Genomic DNA, 18,234 nt, shown 5'->3' with positions numbered 1-18,234 from the left:
TCCAGGGGGTGTGACAAGTTACAGAACGGCAGGCAGGCTCAGGGTCAGGGCAGGCAGAGGTCAGTAATCCAGGGGGTGTGACAAGTTACAGAACGGCAGGCAGGCTCAGGGTCAGGGCAGGCAGAATGGTAAAAACCGGGAAGCTAAAACAAAACAGGAACTAGAGAAAGACAGGAGCACAGGAAAAACAGCTGGTAGGCTTGACAAACAAAACAAACTGGCAACAGACAAACAGAGAACACAGGTATAAGCACACTGGGGATAATGGAGAAGAAGGGTGACACCTGGAAGGGGGAGATAAGCACAAAGACAGGTGAAACAGATCAGGGTTGGGACAATTGGGGGGATACAGTTTCAGTTTCAATGCCTTTCTTGAAAACTCAAAACCCAATAATCAATAACAATGTAATACCAGAAAAAACACACGAAAAATAAGAGGAAATATGAAGAACACAATAAGTAAGTAAGTAAGCATAGTACATACAGGATTAGTTCCAATACCGTATTTACATCGTGCAGGGATATGTATAATTGTACGGTGACTAGGCAACAGGATATAAGATAAACAGAGTAACAACAGCTTGAATGGAGTGGGTGTGTGTGTGTAGGGCCCCGTGAGTGTGCATAGAGGTCAATAGGTCAATAAAGATACAAGGTCAACTCAGATAGTCCATGTAGCTATTTTGTTAGCTATTTATCAGTCTTATTGATTGGGGATAGAAGCTGTTCAAGAGCCTGTTGGTGTCAGACTTGATGCACCGGTATCACTTGCCGTGCAAGTGGTTGGTGGTTGGAGCCTTTAACGATTTTCCGGGTCTTGTTACCACATCCCCTGATATAGATGTCCTGGATGGCAGGGAGGCCCCAAGATGCTCTCAATGGTATAGCTGTAGACTTTTTTGAGGATTTGAGGGCCCATGCCAAACTTTTTCAACCTCCTGAGGGGTAAGAGGTGCTTTTGCACCTTCTTCATGACTGTTCGCGTGTGTTTTGACCAATTTAAGCCTTTAGTGATCTGAACACCGAGGAACGTGAAGCTCTCGACCTGCTCCACTGCAGCTCCGTCGATGTGGATGGGGGCGTGATCGCTCCCCCATTTCCTGTAGTCCACGATCATCTCCTTGGTTCTTACTGACGTTGAGGGAGAGGTTGTTACTCTGGCACCACACTGCCAAGTCACTGACCACCTCCCTGTAGGCTGACTCATCGTCGCCGGCAAACTTGATGATGGTGTTGGAATTGAGCGTGGCCACATAGTCATGGGTGAACAGGGAGTACAGGAGGGGACTAAGCACACACCCCTGTGGGGACCCTTTGTTGAGGGTCAGTGTGGTCGGAGGTGATGTTGCCTACTCTCACCACCTGGGGTCGCCCTGTCAGGAAGTCCAGGATCAGTTGCAGAGGGAGATGTTCATTGTCCTAAGATTGGTGACAAGCTTGGAGGGGACAATGGTGTTGAATGCTGAGCTGTAGTCAATGAACAGCATTCATTCATTCCTTCATTCAACATAGGTATTCCTCTTATGTAGGTGGGTAAGGAAAGTGTGGAAAGCAATTGAGATTGTGTCATCTATGGATCTGTTTGGGCAGTATGCAAATTGGAGTGGGTCTAGGGTGTCTGGATGGTGGAGTTAATGTGTGCCATAAACAGCCTCTCAAAGCACTTCATGATTACAGAAGTGAGTGCTACAGGGTGGTAGTCATTGTGGCATGAAGCCTTAGAGTTATTGGGGACAGGAATAATTGTGGTCATTTTGAAACATGTTGGGATTACAGACTGGGACAAGGAGAGGTTGAACATTTGAGGGAATATGCCTGCCAGCTGTTCTCTGCGTGCTCTGAGAGCGCTCCCTGGATACTTCCTGTTTGAGTTTCAGCTTGTTAACAGGATGCAGGAGTACTATGGAGTCATGATCTGATTTGCCAAATGGTGGATGAGGAAGGCCTTGTATGCTTGCTTGGTCGAGGACTTTATCACCCCTAGAGGCGTTGGAGATGTGTTGATGGAATTTGGGCATCACGTGTCTTAGTGATGCGGAGATAACATCGCCGAAAAGCAGCTTCTAGATGTAGGTTTTCTTGCTTATAGCCTTGTACAGTTCGTTAAGTGCCAGCTTGGAGGGGCATAGGCCTGATCTGGGGAGGGCTATATAGGGTGTGGCCAGGGTTGGTTTGGGGGGGTGTCGACTGGTTGGGGTGGAGGTGTGGCTGGTGGTGCTGTGGTCTGCGTGTAGGTCCTCAGGGTGCAGGTCTTCTGGGTGCTGGTCCGGGGTGGGGGGTGGGGTATTGCAGGTCTGGGAGGGAGTCTTGCAGGTCTGGGCGGGGTGCTCATCACACGGTTGCTCCTGTGTGAGGTGCTGGGGCTGTGGTTGAATGCAATGTCATTCAGGGTCCTGGCAGGGGAGACCATGGCCAAGGGGGAGACCAAGACCAAGGGGCAGACCATGGCCTTGTAGAAGTGTGCCTAGTCATAGAGGCTGTCCCAATCCAGGGATGTGGTGATGGGCCAGATGGTTTCGAGGTACAGTCATGGGAAATGCTTGCATTCACCCGCTGTATGGTGGCAGGGTGAACATCTTTTCATGGAAGCAGGGTGGAGATGACCACTCATGTGTTAGGGAAGAGGAGCTTATCTATTTACGTTTTACGTGCAGCATCATTTTTTCTTCTTCTGGGGAAACTGTACTTTGATGGCCTCTTCATTTGGGTAGGGGAGATTGCAATACTTTGCTGCCATTGTATTCAAGGTCATTCTCACGTCACACTTTAGGATAGGACTTCTGTCCTGTACTAACTTCATAAAGGAAAATATAATCTTATATTAAGATATCTAGAGATAATTGTAATATTTTTATTTTGCTTCTAGTCCTTGGAAGTAGCTATAGATTGAGCATCTACTCACTCACTTGCAGGATGGGTGGCTTTTTTGCTGGTTATTGTTTTGCTGGGTAGTCCTTGGCAGTCCTTAGCAGTAAGAATCCAATTCAAGGTTGTACGGTTGAAGTTTTGACTCTCTCTCTCTCCATCCCTCCATCCCTCCCTCCCTCCCCTGCCCCGTCCCACTCCCCCTCTACTCTGACGACCAGTGCCCCTTGGGCCATGCTGTGCTTGCTGAAGCGCTATGCTGTGAGTGAGCGAGAGCGTGTCCCAACATCAATAGGGGTGAGTTACACAGGTCAGAGGTTCAAACGCAGGTCACAGCGTCACTGCGACACTCTACGCCTCTACCCGAGTGTTCTTGGGTGTGATTGTGTGTGTCTACTTGTTTTGCTATCCCAGTGTCCTAAAATTCACCCAGATGTCCTGACAATTCATCCCAATGTCCTGACAATTCATCCCAATGTCCTGACAATTCATCCCAAATGCCCTGACAATTCATCCCAATGCCCTGACAATTCATCCCAATGCCCTGACAATTCATCCCAATGCCCTGACAATTCATCCCAATGCCCTGACAATTCCTCCCAATGCCCTGACAATTCATCCCAATGCCCTGACAATTCCTCCCAATGCCCTGACAATTCATCCCAATGCCCTGACAATTCATCCCAATGTCCTGACAATTCATCCCAATGTCCTGACAATTCATCCCAATGCCCTGACAATTCATCCCAATACCCTGACAATTCATCCCAATGCCCTGACAATTCATCCCAATGTCCTGACAATTCATCCCAATGCCCTGACAAGGTGGGAAAACAAGTCAGGACTTTTTCATGTTTGTTCAAATACTATTTTAAGCTCAAGGGTTAGGTTTAAGGTTTTGGAGTTATGGTTAAAGTTAGGGTTTTGGGGGTTAAGGTTAAGGGGTAGGGAAAATATAATTTTTTAAATAGTCAAACACTTTTACTTCACAAAAAGTCCTGAAATGTTACAAAAATAAAGCTGCGTGTGTGTGTGTGTGTGTGTGTAGCTTATCATTCATGCCAACATGTGTTTACTGACTGTGGCTCAGCACCCAGGGTTCAATCTCTTGACTGGACCAGTTTCAAATTAACATGCAATTAACATGTAATTAACATGCTGATGAGGGCACGTCAGAGGCAGTGACTCTCAGATACATTGGCCATCAGTGGACTTATACTGTATTTAGTAGCCTAACTTTTCTGTCATATAGAAGATATTACAAGATACTGGCATAAGATAAATTATAATAATATCAATGAATAGCAGGAATAATCATAATCACATCTTTATCATCATTATTACCTTTATCAATATACAGGTAACTGAAAATAAACACTTGAGTAAATGAGGGAGACACAGTATATTGAAAGCAGGTGCTTCCACACGGGTGTGGTTCCTGAGTTAATTAAGAAATTAACATCCCATCATGCATAGGGTCATGTATAAAAATGCCCAGTTGCTCATTATTTTGGCTACCATGGCTAGAAGAGATCTCAGTGACATTGAAAGAGGGGTCTCAAAGGAGCATAGTGTTTTTTTAACCTTTATTTAACTAGGCAAGTCAGTTAAGAACAAATTCTTATTTACAATGACGGCCTACACCTGCCAAACCCTAACCAGGACGATGCTGGGCCAATTGTGCGATGCCCTAGGGGACTCCTGATCATGGCTGGTTGTGATACAGCCCGGGATCAAACCAGGTTCTGCAATGACGCCTCTAGCACTGCGATACAGTGCTTTAAACTACTGCGCCAGTCGGGTTTAAAGTGTGTGTGTGTGTGTGTGTGTGTGTGTGTGTGTGTGTGTGTGTGTGTGTGTGTGTGTGTGTGTGTGTGTGTGTGTGTGTGTGTGTGTGTGTGTGTGTGTGTGTGTGTGTGTGTGTGTGTGTGTGTGTGTGTGTGTGTGTGTGTGTGTCAGTCACCAGATCTCAATTTAACACTTATTGGAGAATCCGGATGGGTCCTGAGAGAGCGTTTCCCTCCACTAATCAACAAACCACCAAATGTTGTAATTTCTTGTGGAAGACACTTTGTTGGTTATGGTTGACATTCATAGAGTGCTGTTCAAAAGATTGTGATGACAGTGGAGATGGAGGATGCCCTCGTTATGTGCGAGGTGGTTGTTGTGTTCTGAATGGCCACCCAGTGGGCAATGTGGAATGTTCTGGCAATGGATACAGGACAAGACAGGGATCTATTGGGACAGCAACACCTGCCATAATGCTGAATATAGCTTAGCATTGAATTAATTATTAAGAGTGTAGTGTACAATACATATTTTGTAACTAACTAATCGTCGTATGAAACATTTTCACCCAGCGAAAGGCTGGCAGTGGTTTCTGTTTGAGGTAGAGCACAATGTGACAGAACAGTCATGCCAGGAGTGAAAGGAGGAGCATTTGATAACAGAGACAGGGCTGCAAACTCTCACATTCTGCAGTCACCATCTGAAAATGACTTAGAAATGAGTAACAGCGAAATGTCCTTATGATTTGTTAATAATTATGTACTAAGAATGACTTATTATAATACTACTTTGGTGGTAGCTTATATATGTCCTATGTTACACATATACAAGTGGGTATTATACACGTGTGAATTGGAAATGTGTTTTTTGCATATCTCAACTGTCCCTGAGAGACCCTCATAGTGGGTCCACGGCCAGGGAATGACTTATTACGCAATTTCAAGTAATTATCAAGTATTTTTTATTTATTTAGAAACATAAGTAATTATATTATAAATACCAAATGAGTGTAAAATAAAGGACTGTAAAATAAAACAAAACAGCTAAAAGCTAGGGCTGACTCAGAGCCTGTGATGAAGATGACTAACAGAGAAGTGAGGATTATTCCTATTTTTGATTCCGCGGCGTTGCTCTAAATTATAGCAGCGTTAAGGCTAAATGTAATTAATATGTTATTGTCTGAGGTGAAATGTTGTTAAAAATGTGTCGAACAGCCCAGCTTCTCTTTACTCAGAAATAAGCTTCTTGTGTGAATGGAACATTTCTGGGATTTTTGACTTCAGCTCATGAAACATGGGACAACACTTTACATGTTGCGTTTATTTTTGTTCAGTGTAGTTGTATTACATACTGCAAATAATGAATTTGAAACAATACATTTTGCAAAACATCTTATTGAATATATTTGTAATATTTGTGTTTTGTGACCAAATGTATATTTGATGAAGAATTATGGAGAAAAGCCAATTGTTGAAGTGCTTAGGCCCATTCTGCATACTTGAAAAATGTGAAGGATCACATTTTAATTTTTTTAATTCAAACTTTAGGGTGCAAAGCTGACAGACCACAACACAGTCAAAGACATTTACCGGTGTTAAACTCACTATGACCACTTCTTCTTTTTGTTGTTGTTGTTAAAAGGAAATTGTGTAGTTTTTTTAAGCATCTAACCACAGCACACTTCAAATAGTGTATTTTAAAAACGTTTAAAAGATTCATTGATGTACTTTTCATTCTAATGTATTGTATTTGAGAGGGTGTTGTGCACACTAGTATGACATTACAAAGGTAGATTCAAATATACACTATATATTCAAAAGTATGTGGACACCCCTACAAATGAGTGGACTCAGCTATTTCAGCCACACCTGTTGCTGACAGGTGTATAAAATAGAGCAAACTGCCATGCAATCTCCATAGACAAACATTGGCAGTAGAAATGCCTTACTGAAGAGCTCAGTGACTTTCAACGTGGCACCATCATATGATGCCACCTTTCCAACAAGTCAGTTCGTCAAATTTCTGCCCTGCTAGAGCTGCCCTGGTCAACTGTAAGGGCTATTACTCTGAAGTGGAAACGTCTAAGAGAAACAACAGCTCAGCCGCGAAATGGTAGGCCACACAAGCTCCCAGAGTGGGACCGTGCTGAAGCACGTAAAAATCATCTATCCTCGGTTGGAACACTCACCACATACAGTACATGGATTTTGTACTGTATATATGTGGTAGTGGTGGTAAATGTAAAATGTAAATGTGGAGTAGGGGCCTGAGAGCACACAGTCTGAATGTATTTGAATGTTTTTAAAATTGTATAAACTGCCTTAATTTTGCTGGACCCCAGGAAGAGTATGGGATATTTCTTATGGTGATCCATAATACAAAATAAATACAAATACTACGAGTTCCAAACTTCCTCTGGAAGTAACATCAGCACAAGACCTGTTTGTCAGGAGCTCCATGAAATGGGTTTCCATAGCCGAGCAGCCGAACACAAGCCTAAGATCACCATGCCAAGCGTCGGCTGGAGTTGTGTAAAGCTCGCCACCATTGGACTCTGGAGTAGTGGAAACCCATTCTCTGGAGTGAAGAATCACACTTTACACATCTGTCAGTCCGACGGATGAATCTGGGTTTGGCGGATGCCAGCAGAACACCATCTGCCTGAATGCATAGTGCCGACTGTAAAGTTTAGTCAAGGAGGAATAATGGTCTGGGGTTGATTTCATGGTTCAGACTAGGCCCATTAGTTCCAGAGAAGGGAAATCTTAACACTACAGCATACAATGACATTCTAGACAATTCTGTGCTTCCACCTTTGTGGCAACAGTTTGGGGAAGGCCCTTTCCTGTTTCAGCCTGACAATGCCCCCGTGTAGAAAGCTAAGTCCATACAGAAATGTTTTTTGGAGATCGGTGTGGAAGAACTTGACTGGCCTGCACAGAGCGCTGACCTCAACTCTATCGAACACCTTTGGGATGAATTGGACTGCTAGCCAGGCCTAATAGCCCAACATCAGTTCCCAACCTCACTAATGCTCTTGTGGCTGATTGGAAGCAAGTACCCGCAGCAATGTTCCAACATCTAGTGGAAAGCCTTCCCAGAAGAGTGGAGGCTGTTAAAACAGCACAGGGGGGACTAACTCCATATTAATGCCCATGATTTTGGAATGAGATGTTCGACGAGCAGGTGTCCACATCCTTTTGGGCATGTAGTGTATTTATTCAGAAAATAATACATGTATTGATATACAGTATATTTGATATGTTGAATGAAATTACTTAAATATGAAAATATGAAAAACATGTCTAACATGCAACTCCCCAACCCATATATAGCACATTGTTGTTCTAACAGTTGAAGTATCACTTGTTGAAGTGTGACATAGTTTATTCTTAGTGATAGCACCGCTTTATAGTCGCTAAATAGAATTCTGCACATAAAGAACAGCATTTTTATTTAATTTTTTTATTTAACCTTTATTTAATCAGGTAGGTTAGTTGAGAACAAGTTCTCATTTACAACTGCGACCTGGCCAAGATAAAGCAAAGCAGTTTGATGCATACAACAACACAGAGTTACACATGGAATAAACAAACATACAGTCAATAATACAGTAGAAAAAGTCTACATACAGTGTGTACAAATGAGGTAGGATAAGGGAGGTAAGGCAATAAATTGGCCATGATGGCAAGGTAATTACAATATAACAATTAAACACTGGAAAGGTAGATGTGCAGGAGATGAATGTGCAAGTAGAGATACTGGGGTGCAAAGGAGCAAGATAAATAAATAAATACAGTATGGGGATGAGGTAGTTGGATGGGCTATTTCTGTAGATGGGCTATGTACAGGTGGAGTGATCTGTGAGCTGCTCTGACAGCTGGTGCTTAAAGCTAGTGAGAGAGATATGAGTCTCCAGCTTCAGTGATTTTTTGCAATTCGTTCCAGTCACTGGCAGCAGAGAACTGGAAGGAAAGGCGGCCAAATTAAAAATTGGCTTTGGAGGTGACCAGTGAGATATACCTGCTGGAGTGCGTGCTACGGGTGGGTGCTGCTATGGTGACCAGTGAGCTGAGATAAGGTGGGGCTTTACCTAGCAGAGACTTGTAGATGACCTGGAGCCAGTGGGTTTGGCGACGAGTATGAAGCGAGGGCCAGCCAACGAGAGCGTACAGGTCGCAGTGGTGGGTAGTATATGGGGCTTTGGTGACAAAACGGATGGCACTGTGATAGACTGCATCCAGTTTGTTGAGTGTTGGAGGCTATTTTGTAAATGACATCGCCGAAGTCGAGGATCGGTAGGATGGTCAGTTTTACGAGGGTATGTTTGGCAGCATGAGTGAAGGATGCTTTGTTGCGAAATAGGAAGCCGGTTCTAGATTTATTTTTGGATTGGAGATGCTTAATGTGAGTCTGGAAGGAGAGTTTACAGTCTAATCAGACACCTAGGTATTTGTAGTTGTCCACATATTCTAAGTCAGACCCGTCCAGAGTGGTGATGCTAGTCGGGCGGGCAGGTGCAAGCAGCGATCGGTTGAAGAGTATGCATTTAGTTTTACTTGCATTTAAGAGCAGTTGGAGGCCACGGAAGGAGAGTTGTATGGCATTGAAGCTCGTCTGGAGGTTAGTTAACACAGTGTCCAAAGAAGGGCCAGAGGTATACAGAATGGTGTCGTCTGCGTAGAGGTGGATCAGAGAATCACCAGCAGCAAGAGCAACATCATTGATGTATACAGAGAAGAGAGTCGGCCCGAGAATTGAACCCTGTGGCACCCCCATAGAGACTGCCAGAGGTCCGGACAACAGACCCTCCGATTTGATACACTGAACTCTATCAGAGAAGTAATTGGTGAACCCGGCGAGGCAATCATTTGAGCAACCAAGGCTGTTGAGTCTGCCAATAAGAATGTGGTGATTGACAGAGTCAAAAGCCTTGGCCAGCTTGATGAATACGGCTGCACAGTACTGTCTCTTATTGATGGCGGTTATGATATAATTTAGGACCTTGAGCGTGGCTGATGTGCACCAATGACCAGCTCTGAAACCAGATTGCATAGCTGTTTCAGAGCTGGTCATTGGTTGGGATTTGAAATGGTCGGTAATCTGTTCGTTAACTTGGCTTTTGAAGACCTTAAAAAGGCAGGGTAGGATAGATATAGGTCTGTAGCAGTTTGGGTCTAGAGTGTCTCCCCCTTTGAAGAGGGGGATGAAGGTGGCAGCTTTCCAATCTTTGGGAATCTCAGACGATATGATAGAGAGGTTGAACAGGCTAGTAATAGGGGTTGCAACAATTTTGGCAGATAATTTTAGAAAGAGAGGGTCCAGATTGTCTAGCCCGGTTGATTTGTAGGGGTCCAGATTTTGCAGCTCTTTCAGAACATCAGCTATCTGGATTTGGGTGAAGGAGAAATGGGAGAGGCTTGGGCGAGTTGCTGTGGGGGGTGCAGGGCTGTTGATCGGGGTAGGGGTAGCCAGGTGGAGAGCATGGCCAGCCGTAGAAAAATGCTTATTGAAATTCTCAATTATAATGTATTTATCGATGGCGACAGTGTTTCCTAGCCTCAGTGCAGTGGGCAGCTGGGAAGAGGTGCTCTTATTCTCCATGGACTTTACAGTGTCCCAGAACTTTTTTGAGTTTGTGTTACAGGATGCAAATTTCTGCTTGAAAAAGCTATCCTTAGCTTTCCTAACTGCCTGTGTATATTGGTTCTGAAAAGTTGTATATCACGGGTGCTATTCGATGCTAATGCAGAACGCCACAGGATGTTTTTGTGCTGGTCAAGGGCAGTCAGGTCTAGAGACCTGTTCCTGGTTCCAATTTTTTTGAATGGGGCATGCTTATTTAAGATGGGGAGGAAGGCACTTCTAAAGAATAACCAGGCATCCTCTACTGACGAGATGAGGTCAATAACCTTCCAGGATACCCGGGCCAGGTCGATTAGAAAGGCCTGCTCGCTGAAGTGTTTTAGGGAGCGTTTGACAGTGATGAGGGGTGGTCGTTTGACCACAGACTCATTACGGATGCAGGCAATGAGGCAGTGATCGCTGAGATCCTGGTTGAAAACAGCAGAGGTGTATTTAGAGGGCAGGTTGGTCATCATGATATCTATGAGGGTGCACGTGTTTACGGATTTGGGGTTGTACCTGGTGGTTTCATTGATAATTTGTGTGAGATTGAGGGCATAAAGCTTGTAGGATGGCCGGGGTGTTAAGCATGTCCCAGTTTAGGTCACCTAGCAGCACGAGCTCTGAAGATAGATGGGGGGGCAATCAATTCACATATGGTGTCCAGGGCACAGCTAGGACGGGCACAATAACATTTTACACAAATTCATATGAATACAAATTGCTGCTGAGGCAGAAGCCCGCTCTCAATCTTCAAAATACACCAGAGAACATAGTTTAGCCACAGAGGATCAATAGTTTCTAAAAAAGAACTGTGGTTAAAGTTTTTTCACAAGCACATACAGGTGTCGGCCATAATAATGGAAATACCAACAGAAGTGTCTTAATAGGGTGTTTGTCCACCATGAGTTGCCAGAACAGCTTCAAAGCGACTTGGCATAGGTTCTACAAATGGACCTAAACCATGCCAGGACAATTCACCCCAGACCATAAGATATACTTTGTATCCCTCATTTACTCAAGTGTTTCCTTTATTTTGGGAGTTACCACTATGACTACAGTCAGGAAGGCTGCAATTTGGGCAACACGTGCACCAAATATTGAACTGCTTGTTGTTGTGGTCATAGACATATTATCCATCGAAAATAGAAAGATTTTGGAACCTCTTACCCTGGAAATGTGACTGTTAAACTCATGGGTACACTAGCAATGGCTGCCAGTCCTAACTGCCATATATGAATTATACTACTGGGGTTGGTTGCAGCTGTCAGTTTGCCTAAATATAATATAACTCCCAGTTTTGAGTAAACAGCAGTACTGTTTTTCAAAGTATCTTACTTGAGATAGGCTATTGCCATCATTATCATCATTGGGTGAATCAGTCTGCCACTGGAAAGTGTGTTTAGGAGCCTATTGTAGTCCAATATATACAGTACCAGTCAAAAGTCTGGACACACCTACTCATTCAAGGGTTTTTCTTTATTTTTTACTATTTTCTACATTGTAGAATAATAGTGAAGACATCAAAACTATGAAATGACACATATGGAATCATGTAGTAACCAAAAAAAGTGTTAAACAAATCAAAGTATATTTTATGTTTGAGATTGTTCAAAGTAGGTCATCTGATGCAGCACTTCATCACTCTTATTTTTGGTCAAATAGCCCTTACACAGCCTGGAGGTGTGTTGGGTCAGTGTCCTGTTGAAAAACAAATGATAGTGGGACTAAGCACAAACCAGATGGAACGACGTATCGCTGCAGAATGCTGTGGTAGCCGTGCTGGTTAAGTGTTCCTTGAATTCTAAATAAATTACTGACAGTGTCACCAGCAAAGTACCCCCACACCATCACACCTCCTCCTCCATCCTTCACTGTGGGAACCACACATGCGAAGATCATCCGTTCACCTACTCTGCGTCTCACAAAGACACGGCGGTTGGAACCAAACATCTCAGATTTGGACTCATCAGACCAAAGAACAGATTTCCACCGGTCTAATGTACATTGCCCGTGTTTCTTGGTCCAAGCAAGTCTCTTCTTATTATTGGTGTCCTTTAGTAGTGGTTTCTTTGCAGAAATTTGACAATGAAGGCCCGATTCAGTCTCCTCTGAACAGTTGACGTTGAGATGTGTCTGTTACTTGAACTATGTGAAGCATTTATTTGGTCTGCAATTTCTGAGGCTGGTAACTCTAATGAACTTATCCTCTGCAGAAGAGGTAATTCTGGGTCTTCCTTTCCTGTGACAGTCCTCATGAGAGCCAGTTTCATCATAGCGCTTGATGGTTTTTGCGACTGTATTTGAAGAAACTCTGAAAGTTATTTAAATTGTCCGTATTGACTGACCTTCATGTCTTAAAGTAATGATATGGTCTGTCGTTTGTCTTTGCTTATTTGAGATGTTCTTGTCAATATATGGACTTGGTATTTTACCAAATAGGGCTATCTTCTGTGCACCACCCCTACCTTGTCACAACACAACTGATTCCCTCAAACGCATTAAGAAATGTACTTTTCGCTACTTTGAAGAATGTCAACAGGACAATGACCCAACACAGGCCTGGAGGAGACAGACCATCATTACTAATTATATATATTATATATACTAAACATATACATATTAGGCCCTGCTTACAAGGCAGCAAAGCTTCAAACGCAAAACCAGAAGGGCTCATATGGTGAATACATTAAAGCCTTCTCAGTTTTGTGTACAAATCTGGGAATACTTGTGAAATGTTATTTAGATGGCTGAAAAAAGTACAGGATATGCAGAATATATATATATATATACACACGTGTGTGTGTGTGCTTACAGTGTTAAAGAGTTGTTTTTCCATTAGAGAGTGAGTGTATGGCATGTATCACTATTTGAATGGGTAAATAGATGTGTTTTCTTGTTACTGTAGCTCTTCAGTCCACCTCCTGTGCTCAGCTCTGCTAGAGGTTTGTGGTTAGGAAGGACCGGATGGGTGGGTGCTTTGAGTGTTCGAGTTCTTGAGGTATGACTCGAGGTTGAGAGCTGAAGTTAGGAAACGGAGGTATGGTGTGGGGGTAGAGAGGGGGTTTTCGTCAGAAATACATACTATACCAGAGGATAAACATAAGTGTATTTGCTCATGTTTGAGGTCTCAACAAAAAATGTGAATTTGCTTTTGTCTGATTTGTAATAGGTGACAACTGGAGTTTAGCCTATTCTGTTTTACAGAGGAGGCAAGAAACAGAACACGAGCTGCGACATTTTTCCTTTCTATATATACGGTAGTGTATGCTGTGGTGGAGTGTAGGCCTATGTGGTCCTGCAAAGGTTTCTCCGTCAAATATACTGGCCCCTAAACCCACTATAAATGTATTGCACTATCAATGCAAACTAGTTATTAAACAACCTCACTTTAATAAAGCCGCAATATGTAACTTTTTGGGTGACCCGACTAAATTCACATAGAAATGTGTGTTATAGCTCGGTCATTCTCAATGAAAGCAAGTCTAATAAGAGGTAGATCTTTTGTTTGTGCTCTATTTCTATGCTTCCCGTTCTTAAGTTTTGTTTTTGCGTCTTTTACTTTTGTACACCAGCTGCAAACAGCTGAAAATACAATATTTTGGGTTATGGAAAATATATTTCACAGCGGTTTAGATTGTACAATGATAGTCTACACTATACTTGCTTGTTTTGTCACATAAACTGAAACTATTACAATTTTAGCAACAAGGAAATGGCGGAGCGATTTCTGCATAGTGCATCTTTAACCATAGTGGAATCATCTGAATTATTTAGCTTGATACGACAGAAGAGCTCTACTCAAAGTTGATTACTTCTCAAATAGTGTGGCATATTGGCAGCACATGTTTTCGATGTGGTGAGGAAAATGCTGTCACAAGTAGCGCAGCTCTCTCTCTCTCTCACAGTGTGTAGTCAGCACTGGGGCTGGAACAAATGAGTTACAGCTGCTGATGAGCCACTGCTTGTGCTGCACTGACAGCAGCATTCACAGTGCAACACAGAACACACATGTCATCACACACCCTGTGTGTGTGTTTTTGTTTGTTTGTTTAACTATCCTTGTGGGTACCAGAAGTCCTCACAAGGATAGTAAAACGAGGGTAATTCTGACAATAGGGGACATTTAGGTTAGGTTTAGGAGTTAGGGTTAGGTATAGTTTTAGGGTTAAGGTTAGGGTGCTGTTTAGATTAAGGGTTCGGGGTTAGGGAAAATAAGATTTTGGATGGTAATCAATTCTTTGGTCCCAGCAAGGATAGCGATACAAACTGTATGTGAGAGAGAGAGATTGGGTTCATGCCTATCTGTAATTTATAAAATAGACAGTAAAGAGGATGGACTGTGATTCCCAATGTGATTCCAACTGTCTGCTTCCCCCTTGTGCTTAGACTCCGCTCTGCAGTCTGGAGTGGCTCTGGGAGAGATAGATAGGATCGTTTGGAAATTAGACACCACAGCAGTTTAGTAAAGATTGGCCCGGACAACTGTTTATCTCTGAATATTAGAGATACACAAGAATTATGTATAGGTACACAATAAATGCTATCTTGACTACTAAATAGACTACTAAATAATTGCTTATCTCTACATAAGTGAAACCAACTAATTCCGAGAGTCCTTTCAGTGCAAGTTCCAGTTTATTTTTCAGGAAATGTAGATACAGAAAGAAAAAGTCACAACTCCTTACGCAACTATTTTTTAATTTTGAAATGCAAGTTGTTGAAAGTCCTTGAAATCCAGCGGTGCACAAAATACCTCCATAGTGATTCTTCTTCCTCATTAGTGGCCCTTCAGCTTGTGAGAAAGATCTGTCGAGCTCTTATCAGTTAGCCGTCGAGGGTTTTCCAGGCGAGGGTTTACTGTTATCATCAGATAAGTCACAGAGCTAGAAAGAGGGTTTATAGACGTTGTCAATGTCAGTGTTTGATCTGATTTGAAACTTGACGGAGGATTTGCAGCAACAACAAAAAAGCAGGAGAGGAAATCTTTACATAACTTACCTCTTTGTGGATAGCGGTTTGAGTGTCAGACTGTGCGTGTGTATGTGTGTGTGTGTGTGTGTGTGTGTGTATTGTATATACATTTGACTGCTTAACATTGTGAACTGATAGGCGTGTTTGCTATGTACTACAGCTGCTGGTCAACATATTTTGGTCATGAATGCTTTCCTTAAAACGGTATCGTCTCTCCATTCCTATTTACACTGACATTTTAGTCATCTCTCCATTCATATCCGTGTATTATCTCTCCATTCATATCCGTGTATTATCTCTCCATTCATATCTGTGTGAACATGATATGCTTAATTGATACTTGGTCATCATCAAGAGAGATAAGTGTATATCTTGTACATAAATCTAATCTAGGTTTCTTTGGTTATGAAAGGGTACTTCATTCAAAGTAATCAAAAGGTACAATCCAACATGACATTCTGTACACAGCCAATGACAGACAATGTTGTCTTTGTGTGGGCTGGCTGGCAATTGATACCATTATTCTTCACATTATACCATTAACTCCACAATCATATAGATCATTGTTAGCTTCAAAAGAGAATATAGATGTACTACCGAGGGTCAGGAATGCGTGGGAACAGAGTTCCCAAAGTGAAATCATTTTGAGATGTAAAGGTGTGTCTGCGTATTATTATTATTATTTTTTTACATATGACCATAGGATTTTACATAGGTGAGTTTGTTAATTTTCCACCCGTTTGTAGGCCTACTATAGAATATTTAGTTAACTATATATATACACCATCGTTTGGTTACTATAAGAGCTATATATATATAGCTCTTATAGTAACCAAACTATGGTGTGCTACATTTCTTCTTTGGTACATAACAAATTGGGCCAAGAATATATCAAATGCTTATCAACAGCATTCTGTATTAGTCATGTAGGTTGTTAAATTGATTGAAGATAAGCTAGCAAGAACGGTACTTCAAACCAGTAGGTCATAAAATAGATGAATAGCAGAATGTGATTTTTCTGTGTATATTTTAAATTAGTAGCCAGGATAATAGAGATTATTAATAGCAGATGTCTTGATTAAAGTTATGGACCACAGAAGAACTTGCATTAGGCTTACAATACCTGTCTGTACACAGCTTTAAAAGTTTTACACAGAGTGATATATGAATATACATAACAGTATAGAATATTTGTGGATTCTAAAAGGCCACTGATTTGCTCAAATCAATGTATGGCCCTTGTGTTATTTCATTGTTCAACTTGACATGTTGGTGAATTCTGAATATAATTTTGTCCAAAATTGACAACCACCTAAATGCATTGATGGATACACATTGACATTGGCTGTATTTACACAGGCAGCCCAATTCAGATCTGTTACACTATGATTGGTGTGTTTTGACATGTGTAAACGCAGACACTGTGTCTCACCAAAACGTCAGATAACAATTATGTACAACATATTCGACTCAATTAAAAAAAAAGTGATTCCATAATATTACCCCAAACACTCACTCTGAATTTTGGAGGTTATATTTAAGATATCTATGTATAAGATACAAAATACTAAGTGTGCCAGTGTTGGACTGTAAGGATTGAGAAATGTTTTCTTTTGGACAAAAGTGATAAATAGTGTTCCACTATAAGTGTTTTCAGGTCGTTTCTTCAGGAAAAGTAAAGAGACTCCCAGTTGAATCACTGTTATCATATACAAATATTTTCCATGCACTCTTTTCCCTATAAGGAGTCCTTCTTTCCTACTTTCCATATACAGCTGTGTGTAAGCCTGTGAGGGTGAAATGTCACCAACATGATACATGTGTGACATATTATCATTTGGAGATGAAAATATAAAATATATCTTAAGATTCTTTTGACTTGTTACTGAACAGATATATCAAACTATACATTAACTGGAAAATTTAGGTGTGGGGGGAATTATGCTTTAATATAGGCTCATTTAGGTTAATTTAAGGTGCTAAGATTCATATAGAGTTTTGATCAGGCCACAAGCCTAAAGATAAACTGCCTGTGCGTTCCTTCCACTCCACTACAGCGAGGTCGTCACGCCAACTACATGCCCGCCCTGCAGGACAAGTTCATTTCTACACACAATTAACACAGCCATACTCTCTCCATAACATAACTCTGACCTCTGACTGCACATCGCAAAGCCCTGAATAAAAAACAGACTGGATCTATCCATTAGAGTCACCCAAATAATTCCAGGAATTCATTGTGTTGGTCTGTATTGCTGTACAGGTAGAGAGGAAAGTAAAAGCAGGACACTTTACAGCAAGTAGTACTGGTAAAGTGTGAGATATAAAAAGAAATGGACTGCAAGTTGCCTGGAATGTCCCTGATCTTGCATCTGTCAAGGAAATTGTCTGTCATGAACCTCAACACCATCCATGTCATTTCTTAAACCACCTATTTTTTCCAAACATGCTAAAAAAAACACAAAAAGCCCTCAAGTATTGTCAAACAAAAGCTAGCCAGCTTAAAAACGCAATAAAACCTAAAATAACTCCACAATAAGTAAAAAACAGTAGCAACTAAAAAGAGGGTGCAGTGCTGCCATGGCGATCAGATCTTGCTGTTCTCAAGGTGCGAGTCGATGTGCTTGATGAGGGCGTCATCAGGGTAACCAATGGGGAAGATGAGCTGGCACAGAGGGCAGCTCCTCATGTCACTCTCTTCTGTCTCCATCCACAGCTGTATCCAAAGCACGCACGCGCGCACACACACACACACACACACACACACACACACACACACACACACACACACACACACACACACACACACACACACACACAGCATTCAGGTCAACAAGCAGTGTGGGTCTATGGCAGGGCTGCTCAGCCATCACCCTCGAGATCTACCGTCCTGTGGGTTTTCAGTCCAACCCTAATTTAACACACCTGATTCTACTTATTAGCTGCATCAGATATGCTAAATTAGGGTTGGACTGAAAACCT

The 18,234-nt window shown here is 42.1% G+C and overlaps 1 protein-coding gene across 1 annotated transcript in view; it reads right to left on the bottom strand.

The window, feature by feature from the left end:
- Positions 1-14,903: 14,903 nt before the first annotated feature.
- The window catches only part of tbkbp1 (TBK1 binding protein 1), a 44,484-nt gene continuing 41,153 nt past the window's right edge, over positions 14,904-18,234 (bottom strand). Inside the window, exon 9 of the mRNA XM_065007940.1 lies at positions 14,904-17,968. Coding sequence (XP_064864012.1) covers positions 17,840-17,968 — 129 coding nt within the window. The 3' untranslated portion in view covers positions 14,904-17,839. The remainder of the gene's footprint in view (positions 17,969-18,234) is intronic.

This window comes from Oncorhynchus nerka, linkage group LG23, assembly GCF_034236695.1.
Source record: "Oncorhynchus nerka isolate Pitt River linkage group LG23, Oner_Uvic_2.0, whole genome shotgun sequence".
NCBI classification, from domain to species: Eukaryota; Metazoa; Chordata; class Actinopteri; order Salmoniformes; family Salmonidae; genus Oncorhynchus; species Oncorhynchus nerka.
This window is presented reverse-complemented; position numbering and strand designations above follow the sequence as displayed.